At 37.9% G+C, this 20752-nt stretch overlaps 1 protein-coding gene across 3 annotated transcripts; it reads left to right on the forward strand.

The window, feature by feature from the left end:
• Positions 1 to 6359: 6359 nt before the first annotated feature.
• MEPE (matrix extracellular phosphoglycoprotein) lies at positions 6360 to 20344 on the forward strand. 3 transcript variants are annotated; one of them, XM_055384625.2, is made up of 5 exons: positions 6432 to 6541; positions 8234 to 8299; positions 12159 to 12212; positions 13214 to 13306; positions 18511 to 20344. In XM_055384625.2, the coding sequence occupies exons 2-5, from the start codon at positions 8246 to 8248 to the stop codon at positions 19978 to 19980; spliced, it is 1671 nt and encodes a 556-aa protein (XP_055240600.1). In that variant the 5' UTR covers positions 6432 to 6541; positions 8234 to 8245; the 3' UTR covers positions 19981 to 20344. The 3 variants fall into 3 exon arrangements, with proteins under 3 accessions (XP_004039144.2, XP_055240601.1, XP_055240600.1); XM_004039096.4 differs by lacking the exon at positions 13214 to 13306 and having other exon boundaries at positions 6360 to 6541; XM_055384626.2 differs by lacking the exon at positions 13214 to 13306 and having other exon boundaries at positions 6360 to 6541; positions 18514 to 20344.
• Positions 20345 to 20752: the final 408 nt, after the last annotated feature.

Below are 20752 nucleotides of genomic sequence, written 5' to 3' on the forward strand. Positions count from 1 at the left end.
CCTTTGGGTATATACCCAGTAATGGGATTGCCGGGTCAAGTGGTATTTCTGCCTCTAGGTCTTTGAGGAATTGCCACACTGTCTTCCACAATGGTTAACTAATTTATACTCCCACCAACAGTGTAAAAGCATTCCTTTTTATCTGCAGCCTCACCAACATCTGTTGTTTTTTTGACTTTTTAATAATAGTCATTGTGACGTGTGAGATGGTATCTCATTGTGGTTTTGATTTGCATTTCTGTAATGATCAGTGGGGATGTTGAGCTTTTTTTCACGTATTTGCTGGCCACATGTATGTCTTCTTTTCTAAAGTGTCTAATTATGTTCTTTCCCCACTTTTTAATGGGGCTGTTGGTTTTTGTTTTTTCTTGTAAATTTGTTTAAGTTTCTTATAGACTCTGGATATTAGACCTTTGTCAGATGGATAGATTGCAAACATTTTTTCCCATTCTGTGGGTTGTCTATTCACTCGGATGATAGATTCTTTTGCTGTGCAGAAGCTCTTTAGTTTAATTAGATCCCATTTCTGACTGAGCATTTTAAATCCTGAGCTACCATATAGGAAGTCCAGCCTATTCTGCAGGACAGAGTGATCGTGTGGAGAAGCACTGTGGCATATCGGATGTGCAGCTCAGTCAAGTTTTGGGATGACTCTTGCACCCCATCTCTGACTGTGCCATTTGAGAAATCGCAAGTGAGAATCATGCAGCTGAGCCAAGTCAACACACAGAACCTTGAGAGAAAACAGTGAATTTGTATTTCAAACTAGGAAAAGTTTTAAGGTGGTATGTTTATAGCAACAGATAACTGGAACAGGAACTGACAAGCATAGAGAAAATCTGGGTTGGTGAGAATTAAGGAATTCATGAAAAAAGAGATAAAATAAAATGATAACACAATGCAGATAAACATGAAGTTAAAAATAAGCTCAGACGATATACACCCTAATTTGGTAAGAAAATATTAACACATGTTCAATACAATGAATAGCTAGCTGGTAAAAGTCCTCAAGTTCTGTATCCTGAGAAGAAGATTCTTGGTCTTGAAAAACAAAACAGCAACCTCTGAAAAAGACTATTATGAGGGTAAGAGATATTTTCCTCTTGAGGTCACACAACAAAGTTTTGCAGCCACTTCCAGCAATGTCACCATGTCCTGAAGGAAAGGGCTAGCATCATTATAATTATATTTTAACTACATCCTCTGAGTTACATTTTAAGGTGGAGTAAGACATCTCTCTAATATAAAAATAAAAGCAAATTATATTGACATGTCTTCTGTTTGCTTGTAATAGAGGAATGGGTAAACAAAAAGCCTAGAGGAATGAACACAGCTAACTTCATGCTCTGCTGTGACCCTCCATGATTCTGCATCTGGCTGAAATTTTTATGGCTTCTATTGAAATTCCCAAATGCTGAGAGAAAAAATAATAATTAAAAATAAAATTAATTTGAGGGTAAAGGAGAAAGTTGGTTGTAAGTGATGCTTTAGAAAAGGTGACCTTTTTGAGCTTAGGATGATTGTTGATACTCATGAATGAACACGTTTAAAATGAAAACATTCCTTCTGCTAAAAACAGGGCAAGACTCCCAGCACACTCATTCTGGACTCTATTTTGGATATCAGTGGGAAGTAAATACTTCTATGAAATGCCTAAAGCCTTGACCAATCTAAGCATCTGCATGGTAAATAAGAGATTACTCAACATGGACCCCTCTGTTCTATTCACAACACTTCAAAGACCTCCCCACTGATCCAGGAGGGGAAATACTGTATATTTGTAATGTATGTAAATTAGAAGATAGAGAGTTATTTTGGCAAGTTAGAACATACAGAAAAGTATATTGTATATGTAAAACAGAGACTTATTTTAGTTAGAACATATGGAAAAGTGTATTGTGTGAGTCTGTCTAAAATGATGACAGAGAAATGTGTTACCTTAATAGAGTCAAGAATAAATTGGGGACCATGATAGCAGGGGAAAAAGGACTTCCTAGAATACTAAGTTTAAAAAAAAATGTATACCAAAGCAATTAATCCCAGAGTGCAAGTACAGAGAAGATGGGTCCTAGAAATAGATGAGAAAATAAAACAAACAAACAAAAAAGCCTTATTCCTGGGTGAGAGTCTAATAGCTGGAACTGATAGTATAGGTTCCTAGTTAGCTAGCATTTTATATGATTGTTCACACTCAAGTGATCGATAAGAAATGAAAAACCCACGACAGGATGAAGCATGTTCCATGGAGTACTTCCTTCCAGTTTCTCTTTGAGGAGCAACTCTGTGTGTCAGTCCGACCCAGCAAAGTCAGGCTAGGTGCATCATTGGTGGAGGTGTCCATTTTTGAACCAGGAACCAGGAACCAGAAAAAAGTTCAAGTGTCCATTTCTTTCCCTTCTCAGTTGTTTCCCATTTTTCTTTGTTTTGTTTTGTTTTCCAGTTAAATAGAGATGGTGTGAAGATACATATTTTTTTTTACAGACTCCTGGTTTTAACTTTAGTTATTGGTTCCTTAGAAATGCCATGGCAAAACTCTTTATTATACAATAACCTTTAGGAAACTTATATTGAGTTTTTGAAGTTCAATTTCAACACAGAGGGTAAGTTTTAAGAGGGTAGAAGTAAAAAACTCTACTGCATGGAACTTAGGCAAAGGATCATTCTCTTAATTTTTTTTCCCCAGAATTTCTTCTCTGCAACCTTCTGGCCAGAATAGGCTCTCATTTTTTTTTTTTTTTTTTTTTTTGCTTTTGTCAATTGTAGGTTCTAAATTTAAAACTTGAGTTGAATTTTTTTATGTAGCTTTGAATTCATTTTAGCTTTGAGAGCAGTATATTTAGCTACTGCCAGTTCACCCCTTGGTAGGACTAGTAGCTAAGCCAGTTTTTTTCTCTTAAAACTCTATAAATTTTCTTATCCTAGAACACAGGTTTTTCTAGATCATAATTAATTTTCCATCACTTAAATGAAAGGGAAATCTTTTTCATGCACACTGAAATTCATTTGAAACTAAGAAAAATGCATTTGAGGAATATCTGAAATTATTTATAAAATTATAGCAATAAAAAAATGAATATTTCCTAACGCACATATCAAGTGCTTGCTCTTTAACTGGATCATTCAAAATATAAAGTTAATGTTATAAAACAGTGTAACAGCTTAAAACGCTGCATTATATACACATTATTATAGAAATTCCTGAATTATTTATTGCTTCAATAGCATATCCAAAGTTGAAAATGAGCATTTTTGTGGATTTCACTTGTCTTCCATTTAGAAAGCTCTGTATTTCCATTCAGTCTCAGAGTTGGCTGAACACTCTTTGTTGCCTTCTTTCCTTCCTTGACTTCCATTCCCTTGTTAGCTCCTTTCTATACCACCCAAATCCTTATTATTATTATTATTTTTTGACTTTGCTGAAATTCTGGTCATGGATACTGTGCTCCTTATTTTCAGTTGGAGAAACTGAGGCACAGAAAAGTTCAAATTAGTTGTTTAATCAACTTGCCACAGTAAACAGGTGGTAGAGTCAGGATTTGAACTCAAGTCTGTATGCCTCCAAAGCTACTAGAGTTCTAGAGTTCAATATTTCCACTGTCAATGACAATATTCAAATATTCTAAAATCTATGCTTGAATGGTTGTAAGTCAACAGTGGCCCCACCCAATAGCTCAAACCTAGTCCCGGAAAATGTTCTTAAAAGCAGTTCTGTAAAAGCAGAACTACCGTTTGATCCAGTAATCCCATTACTGGGTATATACCCAGAGGAATATAACACATTCTTCCCTAAAGACACATGCACATGGCTGTTCACTGCAGCACTGTTCACAATGGGAAAGACATGAAATCAACTTAAATGCCTATCAGTGACAGACTGGATAAAGAAAATGTGGTATGTATACACCATGGAATATTATGCAGCTATAAAAATGAAAGAGATCATGTCCTTTGTGGAAACATGGCCGGAGCTGGAGGCCATTATCTTCAGCAAACTAACCCAGGAACAGAAAACCAAATACCACATGTTCTCACTTATAAGGGGGAGCTAAATGATAAGAACTTATGAACACAAAGAAGGAAACAACAGACATTGGGGTCTACTTGAGGGTGGAGGGTGGGAAGAAGGAGAGGAACAGAAAAGATAACTATTGGGTACTGAGCTTAATACCTGGGTGATGTAGTAATATGTACAACAAACCCCAGTGACATGTGTTTATCTATGTAATGAACCTTCACATGTACCTCCAAACCTAAATAAAAATTTTTTTAACAAGAAGACATGAGGTGAGGGAGAGGAGGAAAAGCAGCTCTGGACACTCAAAAGAGGAACAGCAGAATTTAGATATGATAAAAAAAAAAGAGAGAGAGTTAGCTTGACCTAGAAAAGGCACCATTTTCTCAGGTAGAACTGATGAAAGACTGTTTTGTTTGTGTTTTATGTTTTGGTTTTTGTCTATTTGGAGGGTTGAGAGAAATTGACAGTTTACACTTAAATCTTATTATATATCATTTGTATATATAATATACAACTGTTAAAGGTGTGTTTCACTGTAGGTAGTTCTTATCACAAAGTATAGGTTAAATAACTCTTACATAATTTCTTATTGATGCTTTAATATATAGTTGTAATGTCAATGACCTTTACAGGTATTATAATATTTTTATATTAAGTGGAACCTCTCAAACTATTACAACAATTATTTTGGTAGCCAGTTTGGGCAAAACAAGAGAGCAGGCAATCGCACTGGAAAGGTTTATTCTAATATAGGTTTGTTACTTGTTTCATTAAGAAATTGAGTGTCTTAAATTGTCCATCTTATAAAATTTGTCTAAATCCAAACTCACAATATTTTCCTCACAACCATTTTCTTCTGCATTTTTTCCAATATGAAGAAAAAATCAACTTTACTCTTCCAGTTGCTCAGGTCAAAAACCTTGGTGTCATCCTGATTCTTGATTGTTTTCTCACAGGCCACATCTGGTACCTCAGCAAATCCTATTACCTTTTTTCCCCAAACTTCTTCAGAATATGACCACGTCTCATCATCCCTTCTGCCGCACTCAGGTTCAAGCCTCCATCATCTCTGGCTGGGATTATTACAAGAGCTTCCTAGCCATTCTCTCTGCCTTTTTCCTACTTCAGTCACTCCTCAATCATGCCTGTGCTTAAAACCTCCAAGGACTTTTCTTCTCACTCATAGCAATGCAAAAGCATTGCAATGACCTACAGGTCCTATACCATCTTCCATCTAATACCCTTCTGACCTCATTTGTTGCTATTCCCCTTGCTCAGGCCTCTAACCAAAGTGGCCTCTTCTCTGTTCCTGGAACAAGTCACAAGGCTTTTATTTCTGGGGCACTATTTTTCTTATTTCTTCTTCCTGGAACGGTCTTCCCATAGACAGTCACATGGCTGCAGGTTTATCTGAGTCTGTTCATGCTGCTACTACAGAATACCACAGACTGGGTAATTTATAAAAAACAGAAATTTATTTCACACAGTTTTGGAGGCTGGGAATTCCACAATCAAGAGGCCAGCATGTTCATTGCCTGACGAGGGCTGTCTATCTCTTCTTCCAATATGGCACCTTGCTACTGCATCTCCAGAGGGGACAAATGCTGTGTCTTCACACTGCAGACAAGCAGAAGGGCAAAAAGGGACTAGCTAGTTTCTTCTTGCCCTTTTATAAGGTCACTAATCCCATTCATACTGGGGTCTGCCTTCATGACTTAATCACCTTCTAAAGAGCCATCTCTCAATACTGCACCTTGGGGTTTAAGTTCTAACATAGGAATTTTGGAGGGACACGTACATTGAAACCATAACAAGGTCTTTACTCAAAAGTTGCCTTCTCATTAAGGCCTACCCAGGACTTCCTGTCTAAAATTTCAACCCAGTGTCCCCACCCCCAATGCTTGTTACTCCCCAACAACACTTTTTCTCCTTAGACTTAGTCTATGTCACTATCCAATCTATTTAACTCATTTATCTTGTTTATTATCTGTCTCCCTTATTGGATTCTAAGCTCCAGGAAGACAGGGATTTTTTTCTGTCTTGTTTTGTTCACTGCAGTTTCACCAATGCCTGTCACACAGTAGGCACCTAAAACATTTTTGTTAAATGTTGCTGAATTTCACTTAGATAAAATTGACATCATAAACTTTCTACATAAAAGGATAGCAAAAATGTTTTCCATTTCTAAACTTGTTAGGTATTCAGTCAGTCCTAATTAGCAGTTCTGAAATCAATTTTGATTATCTGACAACATGCTGTCCAAACTGAGGTATTTATATTTTCTGTTTATCCCACTTTCTGGAACATTTGATAGTAGCTTTCTACCACAAACACACTTTTAGATTAAAATTACTTCACCCCCTATGGTTATCTGTGGGCACTTGTAACAAATTGTTTGCTAGCGCTGAGTGAGCCAGTGCTGATTGGCCATTGGGAACTCTAACAAACTTTAAATTTCAGCAAAATGCCCAGAGACTTCTAATCCTGCAACAAGAAGCCAGGTATTCTGAAGGTGAAAGATACCAGGTAATTTGGCTTTCATGTTCTTGACAGCAAATAGCTTTATATCATAGTTGTTTACGTTTTTAAGATGCTTGCCACCCAAGTATGGTTTTATTACTTTTGAAAATCTTCTCTACTGAACAAAACTGTGTAATATTTGGTGCTTTGTTTTATAAAATAGGAAATGTGTTACCATGCTTTAGAAATCATCAACTAAAATTGATGATTTGATAGCAACTTTCTCTTTTTTTTGTTATTAGCATTATCAAGATCCACAGTAACTCAGACTTCAGTTTTCTTCTATCCCTTCACTTAACAAACTGCAATCAGGAAAATCTGATCTTATTCATACTTTGAAACCTCATCGGTGTTGATATTTCTGCTGATGAGCATTAAATCATTTCATAAATTACTTACGTTGTCCTGATCTATAAAATGCTTGGAAGGGTAAACTACAGTTAGAATTTAGATCCTTCTAATTGCATTAATTTAGAAAAACATAGCCTAGGATTTTAGAATATATTTAATAGTTACATTTATTTCTCCAAATACCAGCTTTTCCTTGAGGTGTTTAAAGATTGCAAGAATATTTAGATTATTTTTTCCCATAAAAACAAGTTTTTCTTCAAGAAATCTCAGAGTGGTATAAATTTATTGTTTTCACAATATAATAATAAGATAAATAGTCCAAAGACATGTTGACTTTTTTCCAATCTAATGGCTACTTAAGTGAGCTCACTAGTTCCTGTTGGTATATTTACCAAAATATAAACAAATACCTTTATTTGTAACTAAATGTTAGTATTTTGAACATCATTTTGTTCAGCCCAATATAAAATATGATTTGCCTTTAAGTCAACTGTACATGGATTTTTCTGTAATAAGATAAAAGAATAGAAAGTTATTTAAGGTGGCACAGAGTCTTGATGAAGAAAACTGGGTATAGAGCCACATTGCCTGGATACTAATCCCAGTTCTGCCCCTTAATATTTGTGAATTCTAAGGCAAGTTATTTGATCTTTTTGTGTCTATTTCCTAATCTATACAGCAGGCATAGTAACGCCGCCTAACTTGTAGGGTTGTTGTGAGGCTCAAATAATTGAATGCATGCAAAATTCTTAGACCCAGTGCTTGGCTCATTTTAGTATTCAATAAATGTTAGCCATTAATGTCAGTGTTGCAAAAATTAGTTCACTCTCCAGCCCATGGATGGCTACTAATTCAGACACATTGCTAATGAACGTGAGACACAGATTAGGGCACCAGCCCGGAGGCAGATAAGCTTTCCTCACAGTGCAATCTGCTACCCTGACAAACTTAGAGTGTGTTATGAGCTGCTACATCAACTTAATGTCATTTTGAATTACACAAATAATTAAACAATCTCTTTCTAAAGACAAGAGGAAGAAGAGCTGATGATAGAGCAAATAAATGTGTCTATAAGATATATTTCTATCAACTGACTTTACTGTTTTAATGATATTGAATAATTTTCATTTTCACATTGGAATAACTAGACATATGAAAGCTCTTAGATTAAAATGTCCACACTCGGGTATAAGCAAATTATACATAGTCTACACACACACATACACAAAAGGATATGAACTGCCAAGGGGAAGAGTGTTTATATATTCGTATGTGTTTTATCTCTTCTTATGGCTGCAGTTTATAACTGGCAATGCTTTGCGGTAAGATATTGTTGTCTTTTCACAGAGATTCTCAAAGATGCGAGTTTTCTGTGTGGGACTACTCCTTTTCAGTGTGACCTGGGCAGCACCAGTAAGTATTTACAAATTCAATTATATTTCAGATAATCTCTTGCTCTCTTCATTTGTTTTTCTTTCAAGCAACGTCTATTTAAATTAGTAGCATCTACCTAATTCAGTTATTTTAAAAAGAACCAAGCAAACAGAAAGCATCTAGCACTTAACACTCGTAACAAAGGAAGTTCTCAATAAACATGTGCTGAATTATGAGATCTCACAACGTTGCCTTTTAAGGAACACCAAAAACAGATTTTTTGAGAAAACCAAGAGGCAGCCACAGCATTTCAAATCAGCTGATATTAATGAGTGATACTCAAAGACTCAAATTATAACATGGCAAAATAATCTTTGACTATTTTCCTGAAAACTTAAAGAATTTGACATGAATGTTTTAAAGCTAACCAGCTAGATTTAGTAAATAGATAAAAATGCAAAGAGACAAGAACTCTTCTGTATTTCTTGCAACACCCCAATACTGTGGGATCCTACTTGTGATTTTCTCTTCATCAGCAACGCTAGAGATGGGACGTAGTACCCCCAAGCTTAACCCAAATCAAGCTCCTACTTCCTTGTGTGTCTTTTCTTCCCTCTGACTCACCCAGTTGAATATTCAGGATGTGACCAAATTATCTTGTGAAAATGCTGAGTGTTAGTTATTTTCTGCAATGCAGACACAGTGCTAATTAGATAATGTCTGAGCAGCATCCTAACTTATCAGAATAACCTTTTTGGTTGGAGAACCATGGAAACAAATAGTCATCCCATTGCCAATCATACTTATATATAGGTCCTGAGTGAGTGGGTGACTGCTAGGGTAACCAGGCTGATGAGGATGACCAGGGAAGCAGAGGGCCTTATGGAGGGCAGGGGAAGTTGGGGAAATGCGTTCCCTTCTCCGCACACACTCTGTGCAACAAGGGTGTGCAGTACAGTACTGTGGGGGCTGTACTGCTCACAACACACATTTGCGAGACCCCATGCACAGACCTCACTCAATCAAGGCCTAGAGGCTCAGGTGCCTCTCCCACCTCTCACGGTGGAAAAATGAGTCTTGCTGACCTAGCTCAAGTCGGCCAGCTGAAGATTTTATTTTGAGCAACGTATTCCAAGAAGCAGCTGGAGTGGGGCTTTCTCATCATTTTCCAGTAAATGTGCTATGTCAACATCGATTCAGTGACCACTGATCAGAAGAGGATGCCAGCTTTCCTGCCCAGAGGCAGAAAATGCCATCTCCATTACAGGGCCACATTCAAGCCTAAGACATCTGCTTGGGGGTATACAGGGGACAAGGGAGGGATGCGTATTTCAAATGAAAGCAGCTCAGCAAGGATGCAGAGGCAACATTTGTAACTGTGAATCATTAAATATGATGTTTTCTTCCAGGTATATAGATGCCATTTTAGTAATTACCTGAATTTTTAAATGATAGATTGGTGGCTTAAGAAATTAGTATATACTCAGCCACTTGCATACGTCTTAGAATTATAAGCCAAATTCTAAATGATTTTTAAAAGGAAGAAAATGAATGTTTATTAGGCTATGCAATTCAGTTAATATTCATCAAGATGCAGTTAGACTAGAAAGACTTTGTTATAAGTCACAATAAATCAAAACTGTACCGAGGTACTCTATAGTGTCAAGTATGTTTCTAATCCATGTGTGTGTGTGTGTGTGTGTGTGTTCTGTAAGAAGATCCCTGACACCCCATACTATCATTTCTTTCTTTTGCTTAATATCTGCCCATCTCATTTTTATGCTTTCTTCTTCCTATAGTCCAATTTCCAGAACTGTTTGCCCTGTTTTTATATTTTTGAAGAGTGATATAATTGTCCAAATTTATATTCACATGATCATATAAGAATCAACATAAGAAATGCAATAAAGGATAAAACTAAAAAAGATGCCTTGACGATAATTAATATAAAGTTTAGGAACATTTCCTCTTATTACTAAATGCTTTTTCATATTTAATCATTCAAAAATTTATTATTTTAACCCTGGGACTTTGAAGCAGAAGATTTAAATTAAAATATCTTCTCTATTTCTACTGCAACTACCAACTATGAGTGTAGGCACTTCTGTTTCTTCTACTGCTCATCTTATAAAGGTTACTTTGGGACTCATATGAGATTATAAGTACAAAAGCAGTTTGCAAACTATAAAGAGTCCTACAAATAGAAGGTGTTATTGATAAACTATTGTTATTTTCTAGAATGGAATGGAATATTAGGCAGCTATGCCTTGGAGTCCGGCCATGGAGGTGCTTTCTAAACTTCTGAGTTTTATATTTTGAAGATGATTTTATCTGCCAGAGTCCAGTCCAGAAAACAAAATCCACTACAGGGAGCTCAGTAGAGGGACTTTCTAAGGGAAACTAGCTATAAAGTATAAGGAAGAACAGAAAAGTCAACCAGGGGTGGTGAGACCACCCAAGGATCGAAGCTATTACCAGCCTTAGGGCTGGAAGGAAAAAAAAGTGCTGCTCTTAGGCCCCTGGCTGGGGGAACTAGGACCACAAAGGAGCTGTACCCAACTCTAGAGATGCAGCCCCAAACAGGGAGAGCAGAGAAGGACATACCCTGGCTTCTCTCTCCTTCCCCCCTCCAGTCTCATGCCAGGCCTCCTTCACCCAAACCCAGTCTGAACACAGAGGGCAAATGAGCTTGGGAAATGAAGGAATCAGTTCAGATTGAGCTGGAGATATAAAGGAGCTGAGAGCAAGCAGGGGCATTCCCAATATCTTAGTGCAAGCAACAACCTGTCTGTATTAAACAAAATATAGAAGCTTAAGGCTTCTTCAGGAAGAACACTTTCCAGGTAAATAGGACAGCTGGCCTAGGCGGCCCTCTTTCTGTTTATCTCTTTATTCAATCTTTCCCTTAAGGGGTTCTCTCTTTTATATGATTGATCCACCATGATGCCTGCTTCCACTGTAACACACCCATTCAAACACGGCCCAGTCCGCCCATTGGTTCCCAGTGCCACATCTGAGATAGGCTAGGAGTTTCTGAAAGAAAGAGGTAAATGAAAAATACTGAGAATTAAAGAACTTAGATCTATTCCTTTAATAAAACAGTTGCTCTCAGATTTTAGGGTCCCTGTTCTGTGTGCTTTCCTGTGGTATGCAAACTTCAGCCCAAAGGACTGGGACAAACTGCCGGGGTCTGTTCTTTCTTCATTTCTGCCCTTTCTGCGCTTCAATAGCTACCCCTCACCCTACGCTACGCTCAAGAAATTTTGACACTTTATGTCAAACCAAGAAACAGAATTTATCCTAATCTGCTGGCCACCTCCATTTTTCCTTCTCAGAATGTAACATCTGGCAGCAATAAGTTTTTGTCCTTAATTGCGATCCTACCATTCACATGAACGGCTATGGTTTGACTCTCCCCGGGCCATCAGCAGCATCATATCTTAATTCAATATTATAATTACTTGACTTATATAATTAATGCACACATATAATTTAAATCGTCAAACTCTGATTTTAGTTCACTTATATTTAACAACTCCCAGTTTGCCAGTGAAAACTTCTTTTTCAGTGGATTCTGATGGCAGCCAAGCTCCTTCGTCTGGGGTGCCATCCCTCCCTACTCCCCCACCACACCCAGTTAGCGGTTGTCTGAGCTTGAATCCAGTTCTGTAGTGGAGACGGCACTGTCTCCCTCTGGGGGCAGAAAGCTGGCACTGTCTTTCGTAATATTGAAACAAACATTAATGCGATGCGTGTGTCAATCTTCTTTTGGTTAGAATGATTTTCCACAGTGAATAATACAACCCAGTGAGAGAAAAATAAATGAAACATTTGTTTGAAGAAGTTAATGAAATAGAATGTTCTAGTGGGTGAAGTTTTGTTTCTTGTTTCCTTTCAGACATTTCAACCACAGACTGAGAAAACTAAGCAAAGCTGTGTGGAAGAGCAGAGGGTAAACAGAATTCATCTTTTCAAATAACTCTATTTCAGCTCTATAAAGAAAAAGTCAGTAAGAGAAAAGTGTAACCGTCAAAATAGTCTTGGGCACTTTGAATGGAAGTGAAAAATTATACAACATAATGTTGGCACTTTCTAGTCAATCAGGTATTGTAACTCACACACGATGTGTGACAGAAAAGAGGAAAACATTGTGAATAGAGATTTATTTCTCCCCAGTATGATTTCTTCCTTCAAATGAAACAATGCTTTGCCAGGCAACCTTCATGGGGCTAAGTGAGTAAGAATTTGGGAACATTGCTACTAGCAAACAATATTTTCCCACACATGTACCTGACAAACACTTTGCTCTCAGAATGATAAATAAGGGACTAAAGGGGAAGGTGGCTATCAGATCTGAATGGGGAATTCTACGTCCGTGGAGTCAGCTTTCCATATGCATCCAGTTAAATGAATCCTCCCCGCTTTGCATGCCACCAAATTGCAGCTTGCTTCTGCCTATCACAGAAAATTATGTTCTAAGAACTAACAATCTTCTGTACTTCATCTCAGCTGAAAATTACAAAGGCCAACGTTGCCAGCTTAAGAGCCTGAATGTTCATGCTGTGAGTTTTGCCAATTAGACATCAGACATGAATATTGTAAATCCTGTCTTTCTCCTGGTCCTCTCACCCCCTCCCACCTGAAAATATTTCCACATGCTCTATTTCCATAGACATTTGGTAATAAAATCGATCCACCCTAGGACGGAAAGCAGTTGACAGGCGCTTAGGGAAAACAGATTTAGAGTTATGTAGAAAAGAGAGAAGGAACAAGTTGCTGTCTTCGGGAGCCGGCTGACACACACCCTCCTGTGGTTATAAGAAGTACTACCATTTGTCAGAGGTAGAATTCAACTTCACCCAAGTTTTAAAGTCTCTTATATTATTACAAAGAGCCCAAAAACTTCTTTGTAAGAGATAAAACGTGCCTCAATATAATGTTGTGTTTTTGTAGATAACATACAAGGGTCACCATGAGAAACATGGGCATTATGTTTTTAAGTGTGTTTACATGTCACCTGGGAAGAAAAATCAAACTGATGTAAAGGTAAGCTGAATCTCTGAATGACCATTCTTAGCACGACTAAACTCTGGACTAGCCCTAGAGGAAAATGCAGGGGAGGCAAAGTTTACTTTTGCTTGCTCTGGGGTTTCTGTCTTATGGCTGGCACTTTTGTCCCTTCCCTCACTCCCCAGGCTCCTCAAGCCTCTCTACTACAAAACTCTGGGTCCCAGAATCTTCCTGATCCCCATCCCATGCCTCGGCCCACATCTCGCTCTGCTTCAGGACCTGTGGCTGCAGGTGTGATACTCATGGACCCCAGGTGCCCATGGACTGCTGTGTTACTGCTTCTGAGTAACATTTGGTGTTTTATAAGAAAGTTTTCTTGACATATTCTACCATATGCTCTGATGGTGGGGATCTCAGCAGGGGACGGCTAAGAGGAGAAACCATTTTGGCCTAATGAGTGACACATTTTACTGTCTCTTAAATTCATTCTATGGATAACTCCATCTGTGTTGGGTTGCTCAGAAGTAAAAGAATGAGGCCCTTGTCACTACAATGACAATAATTCTTTTCACTCAGTCCCTTCTTGTAGATTCATCGGCCAAAGGGCTGGAAATAGCTTGAAATGCCATCAGCAAAAGGGCTATTTACTTTTTCCAAATCTGGTTTTATTTCCCATGGAAGTAATAGTTTCCCTTCAGAATGTTATTTTCTTCTGCCATCAATATCCTTTAGATGACATCTCTAAGACTACACCTAACTGTAAATAAGTTAAGACATATCCATTTGCCAAATATATGTGGAGTTCTTAACTGGTGTGTAAGATACTATGTGAGATAAAATGATGGAGAAAACAAATTCTTTCTCTCCAGGATCTTAGAGTTAGAAAAGAAACAAAAGGCACTTACAAAAATTATTGTAAAACGAGACAGAATGTGGGAGGTGCTATGTGAGTAGTACCCAGAAGAAAAAAAAGATCATGCTTTAAGGGCTTGGAGGAAAGAAATTAGTTCCTGGCCTCTGGTGTTCATAATGGAAATAATTGTGCGGGGCCATGGAGGATGAGTAGGATTTGAGCAAACAGAAGTGAATGGGTGAGGCCGTTCTCCATGGAAAAAACTCATAGGAACCAAAGCATGGAGACAGAAAAGCAGAGCATAGAAAAGCAGCCAGCCAACTGGTACATAGACCATCGAACAGTCAGAAATCATTTAACACAAGCAAATGTAAGAAAAGTTTTTTTTCTATTTTTTGATATTTTCTTCAGTGCAAAAATAGCCATCATATACCACAGCTTAAAAGTTGGTTCATGTTTTCATTTATAAAATTATTCTACTCAGTCTTCTAATAAAATGCACACAATTCATTAGTGTACATGTTACTTTTTTAAAAGCAGAGAAGCACCAAAAATAAAACATAACTTCCCACTTCAGACAACGGAGAGAAAAAATTAGGAAGAGATTATTATAATCTACTGAGTTTAGATTTAGTGTTTAACTCAAAAGGTTATCTTAGTAATGAGTAAACAAACAACAATGAACTTGATTGCAAAGGAAAACATAAATGTCCAAGTAAAACTTTCCAAGACTCAATTACTCAAGTCAAATATTTAAAATACTTCTTATTTAGTGATATACTACAAAGTTTATTTCTATTTTTTTCTTATGGCAAAATCTTATTTCAGAATATACCCACCAATATTAAAAAATTAATGAACGATACTGCCATAACTTTTACAAATAAGTAATTTCAAATTATATTTTACAAATATTACACATTGGCACTTTTTCAGACCATATATTAGCTAGCTTCTTAAAAGTAGAGGGCACTTCTAAAAGCCAGTTTTATTTTGAGATTCAAATGTGAGCTGATTCAACAATTTCCCCACTACTTCCAACAGTTAATAAGATACATATATAAAAGCAGACAGTCCTCCAAGCAGAACAGTACTTCTGTTTGGGAGTGAAAAAAAAGAGAGAGTCCAATCAAAATCTATTTCAGATAACATCCATCGACGGCTACAAGCTTACAGAACACACAGCCCGAGGATGACACTTGGGCAATTCAAGAGCAGGGGAGTCCAGAGTTTGTCCATCTTCATCTGCCTCTACAACCAATATTAGAGAAGTCCAGAGACTGGGAAAACAGTTGTGTATCCAGTAATTACATGACTATTACTAATATTATCTAGGAAAGAAACTATCATTCATTAAAGGGCTATGCCCAGTTCTGTATGCTTTACATGCATTATTTAATAAAAATCATTTAATTCTCCCCAAAATACTGAAAGGTAGATATCATTTTTATTTTACAGCTAAAAAAGCTAAGGCTCAGAGAAGTAACATAATGCTCCTAAGATCACACAGCCCATAAATGGCAGTGAGGCAACTGATTCTAATGCATGTGTTCTTTCCATAGCACAGCTACTCTCGTGAGCACTGGACTGAGGGATTAAGAAAGACTATTTGGCAATTCCTGCCTACTGTTTCACTCAACATATTCCCTATGATCCTGGCTTCCCTGCATTTGGTTTTTCTATTTTCTTTGCTACCTTCCCTACACACTTGACCAAATACTATGAGCTTCTGGCTGCATGCTCTTTTTCTCTCCATCAGGGAGCTCTCGTGTATTCTGACATCTTTAATGAACACATCTAAGATGTCCACATGCTTGACAAGAGCCAACAAATTGAAGTGGTGGTCAAAAAGCACAAAATTAAGTTGTATTAGTAAAAATAGGGCTGTGGTCAAGGCAAGGAAGTGGATGGATGCCCCGTGCTTGGGGTCGATCAGGCCACATCAGAGTCAAGGTCTGATTTGGGACCCCACAAACAAAAGGGAATTCATAATCAGGTGATGGGTCTGAACGTAGCCACCTAACACAAGAGAACTGTAGTGTCAACCTGGAGAAGAGAAAGCAGCCAGCGAGTTCGAAGGAAAACTAAACTTTTTCAAATGTTGGGAGAGTTTCATAGGAAAGAGGAAATAACCTTATTAGGTGTTGCATCAGGAAAAATGGATACTAGTTTCAGGTTAAAAATTATTGAAAATATTACAACTATGTATAAGTGAAACAATAGGATCTGAAAAGTAATGAACAATTAGCATGTAAGATGTTCAAGGAAAGAAGAGTTGACCATGGGCTATGAAAACTGGGAAGGACTTGTACTGGGACACACCAAGAGCCTGTGATACCCAATTCTCTATCTCTAACTGTATATTGCTTTTTGAGCTCAGGTTCTATATTCCCTTAACGTCAATATATCTAACATTAAAGCCCTTGTCTTTTTCACCCTATCTTCATTTTTACATGTTAACATTCCAGTCCATTTTAGTTATTAAGGCTTTTTCTGCTTGGGCACCAGAAGAAGGGGTTTTTTTTCCTTGTAATGTTTTTCTTTGGCGTAATCCTAATCCAAGTGATTACATCTCATTACTGGATACTGCAAAAGCCTCCTACATGTTCTTTCTTACCACTGTTCCTCCTAAACCCTTAATTTTTATTTTGTTAATCTCCTGTGAACTTTCACTAGCTCTTCATACTCTACAAAATAAAATCAAATACTTCACCCTGGCATTCCATCTTCTACAAGTCTCCGGCACTCTGTCCGTGCAGACCTAATTGGATATGATGTCTCTGCCTCACAGACCTACCCCCACCCTCCATACCCCTCAGGATCACTGCCTTTGCCAATAAATATCACCAGATATTGCTTAGAACATGCAGCACCCACCCTAATTTCTTCCATGTTCCAATCTCTCAATAAATATCTCCTATGTTGATTTCATATTACTCATCAATTCAAAGGCCTATGTAGGGATGTTGTATATTCCAGCTCATCCTACAATTTGGGGGTGAAAAGAAAAAATGACATTTAGTCTGTCTATAATTGTTCTGTTGCTCAAGAGCTCCTCATGGAGGGGCAAGGGAATGTGCAGAAATTAAATTCAATCTGTTTAAACTTAAGGTTGTCTAATAGCTAAAATAGTTATTTAAATAAATCAGTCTCTTTTAGTTAAAAATACTCAGATCCTCACTCCCCCTCCTTCTCCCTCTAATATGGCATCCAGGTGTGGCTTACACCATCCACTACATACCATGCACCAAATGGACAAACATGGCTTACACCACAGTGAAGAGGAAGACTTGGAATCTTCAGACATGCATGGGATAATGTTGCCTAACCACTTGAATGCTTCTTGCCCTGCTTCATTCTAAAATGAAGTTGTTGGCTACCATAGCTTAGGATTCACTTAGTATAGTCTTGACTGGGGCCATGGTGACTCAGCCGCTCTTCGCTCCCATGGGCAATTTAGACTTCTCTCTGTTTGAGTATGACTCACATTTGTCCCTAGTATGTACTCCATCTACACTGCTCCTTTTAGAGCCACTTCACTTCCTCTATGGCAACACTATCTGGAAACCTCCAGACCAGATGCTCAGACACTTCTATATTTAGTCTATGCTACAGAGAAATAGCGAGTGGCATAGGGTATAGTCAATCTCAGCTCTTTCTTCCTGACCACATTGTTCTGCCAAGCTTACTGAAAGTTGGCTGCACCCAAGAGTGATAAAACCCAGGATATGAAGCAGCATATTTACAGATCCTGCCCCTTCCCCCACCAAAATAAAAGAATGAATTGAAATATAGATATAAATACTTTACTCTCCTCCTCTACTTTCTCTTTTTCATCCCATTATTCTCCCAGGGACTTTTCTTTTAAATGTCAGAAGATTCTTCTATTTGCAGATTTTCTGTTTAAAAAGAAGCAAGAAAGAAAGGAAAGAAAAAGAAAATACTCCTTTAGGCAGATGAATACCTCTGATGATCAGAATGAAGGAGAGAAAAGAGAAAGAGAGAGAGAGAGAGAGAACTAATTTTAATATATGAAATCCATTTTACTTGCAATGACTCACTATTCCCACTGTGTAGGTCTATTCATATTATGTCTCAATTGTGTCCTGTTTCCAAACAATTGAATATGCCGCTTATTCTTAAAATATTCTCACAATTTCCCTTCTGCATATTTGAATAGTACCCATTTTTCAAGCCTAGTTCATTCTTCTTTCTCCATGAAACCTGATTTGACCATTCTAGAATGACCTCTACCAGTAAACCTCTATTGAGTTAATAGATCCTTTTTATTAAATATCTGGTGGATGGTTTTTATATTGCCTAAGAATTATTATATTTTAAAAATTTTACATAAAATAATCACTTCATATTGAAAATTGTATTTTAGCAGGAAGAAAAAAACAAAGACAATATTGGTTTTCACCATTTGGGCAAGAGAATAAATCAAGAGCTATCGTCTAAAGAAAATATTGTCCAGGAAAGAAAGAAAGATTTGTCCCTTTCTGAAGCCAGTGAGAATAAGGGAAGTAGTAAATCTCAAAATTATTTCACAAATAGACAGAGACTGAATAAAGAATATAGTATTAGTAACAAAGAGAATACTCACAATGGCCTGAGGATGTCAATTTATCCTAAGTCAACTAGGAATAAAGGGTTTGAGGATGGAGATGATGCTATCAGCAAACTACATGACCAAGAAGAATATAGCGCAGCTCTCATCAGAAATAACATGCAACATATAATGAGGCCAGTGACTGCAATTAAACTCCTGGGGGAAGAAAACAAAGAGAACACACCTAGGAATGTTCTAAACATAATCCCAGCAAGTATGAGTTATGCTAAAGCACACTCGAAGGATAAAAAGAAGGCTCAAAGAGATTCCCAAGCCCAGAAAAGTCCAGTAAAAAGCAAAAGCACCCATCGTATTCAACACAACATTGACTACCTAAAACATCTCTCAAAAGTCAAAAAAATCCCCAGTGATTTTGAAGGCAGCGGTTATACAGATCTTCAAGAGAGAGGGGACAATGATATATCTCCTTTCAGTGGGGACGGCCAACCTTTTAAGGACATTCCTGGTAAAGGAGAAGCTACTGGTCCTGACCTAGAAGGCAAAGATATTCAAACAGGGTTTGCAGGCCCAAGTGAAGCTGAGAGTACTCATCTTGACACAAAAAAGCCAGGTTATAATGAGATCCCAGAGAGAGAAGAAAATGGTGGAAATACCACTGGAACTAGGGATGAAACTGTGAAAGAGGCAGATGCTGTTGATGTCAGCCTTGTAGAGGGCAGCAACGATATCATGGGTAGTACCAATTTTAAGGAGCTCCCTGGAAGAGAAGGAAACAGAGTGGATGCTGGCAGCCAAAATGCTCACCAAGGGAAGGTTGAGTTTCATTACCCTCCTGCACCCTCAAAAGAGAAAAGAAAAGAAGGCAGTAGTGATGCAACTGAAAGTACCAACTATAATGAAATTCCTAAAAATGGCAAAGGCAGTACCAGAAAGGGTGTAGATCATTCTAATAGGAACCAAGCAACCTTAAATGAAAAACAAAGGTTTCCTAGTAAGGGCAAAAGTCAGGGCCTGCCCATTCCTTCTCGTGGTCTTGATAATGAAATCAAAACCGAAATGGATTCCTTTAATGGCCCCAGTCATGAGAATATAATAACACATGGCAGAAAATATCATTATGTACCCCATAGACAAAATAATTCTACACGGAATAAGGGTATGCCACACGGGAAAGGCTCCTGGGGTAGACAACCCCATTCCAACAGGAGGTTTAGTTCCCGTAGAAGGGATGACAGTAGTGAGTCATCTGACAGTGGCAGTTCAAGTGAGAGCGATGGTGACTAGTCCACCAGGAGTTCCCAGCGGGGTGACAGTCTGAAGACCTCGTCACCTGTGAGTTGATGTAGAGGAGAGCCACCTGACAGCTGACCAGGTGAAGAGAGGACAGAGTGAAGAACTGAGTGAGCCAAGAATCCTGGTCTCCTTGGGGGAATTTTTGCTATCTTAATAGTCACAGTATAAAATTCTATTAAAGGCTATAATGTTTTTAAGCAAAAAAAATCATTACAGATCTATGAAATAGGTAACATTTGAGTAGGTGTCATTTAAAAATAGTTGGTGAATGTCACACATGCCTTCTATGTTGCTTGCTCTGTAGACATGAAAATAAACAATATCTCTCGATGATAATTTGTATTAAGTAATCTATAAGAAACTCTGTTGTCTGTGGTGCTTCATTTCAGAGGCAACAAGCTTAGTTCTGCCTCCAGCACAGGGAGTGCCTATGAAATTGATCCACTGGGGAAATCTCAGCTGTGCTCCTCCACCCTCTCTGCTTGAGCCAGCCTTTCCTTTCCCCTCTGACTTCCCTCTGTGCTGATAGAGATCCTACTTCCTACCTTCTTCCACTCTTTCCTCTGTTGCACATGTTGCACATATTCTATGGCAAATATTAGCTCCTGAAACAAATCTCCATGTTATCATTTTTCTTGGTTCTACCTCCTTCCAGACAAAGAGGACTGTAGGGTAGAGGGAGGGCAAGAGGGAGAATTTGAGGAGAAACACAAATGCAAAGCCAAGACAAAAACTTAATTTGAGAAATATCATTCACTGGCTG

Source organism: Gorilla gorilla, chromosome 3, assembly GCF_029281585.2.
Source record: "Gorilla gorilla gorilla isolate KB3781 chromosome 3, NHGRI_mGorGor1-v2.1_pri, whole genome shotgun sequence".
Taxonomy (NCBI): domain Eukaryota; kingdom Metazoa; phylum Chordata; class Mammalia; order Primates; family Hominidae; genus Gorilla; species Gorilla gorilla.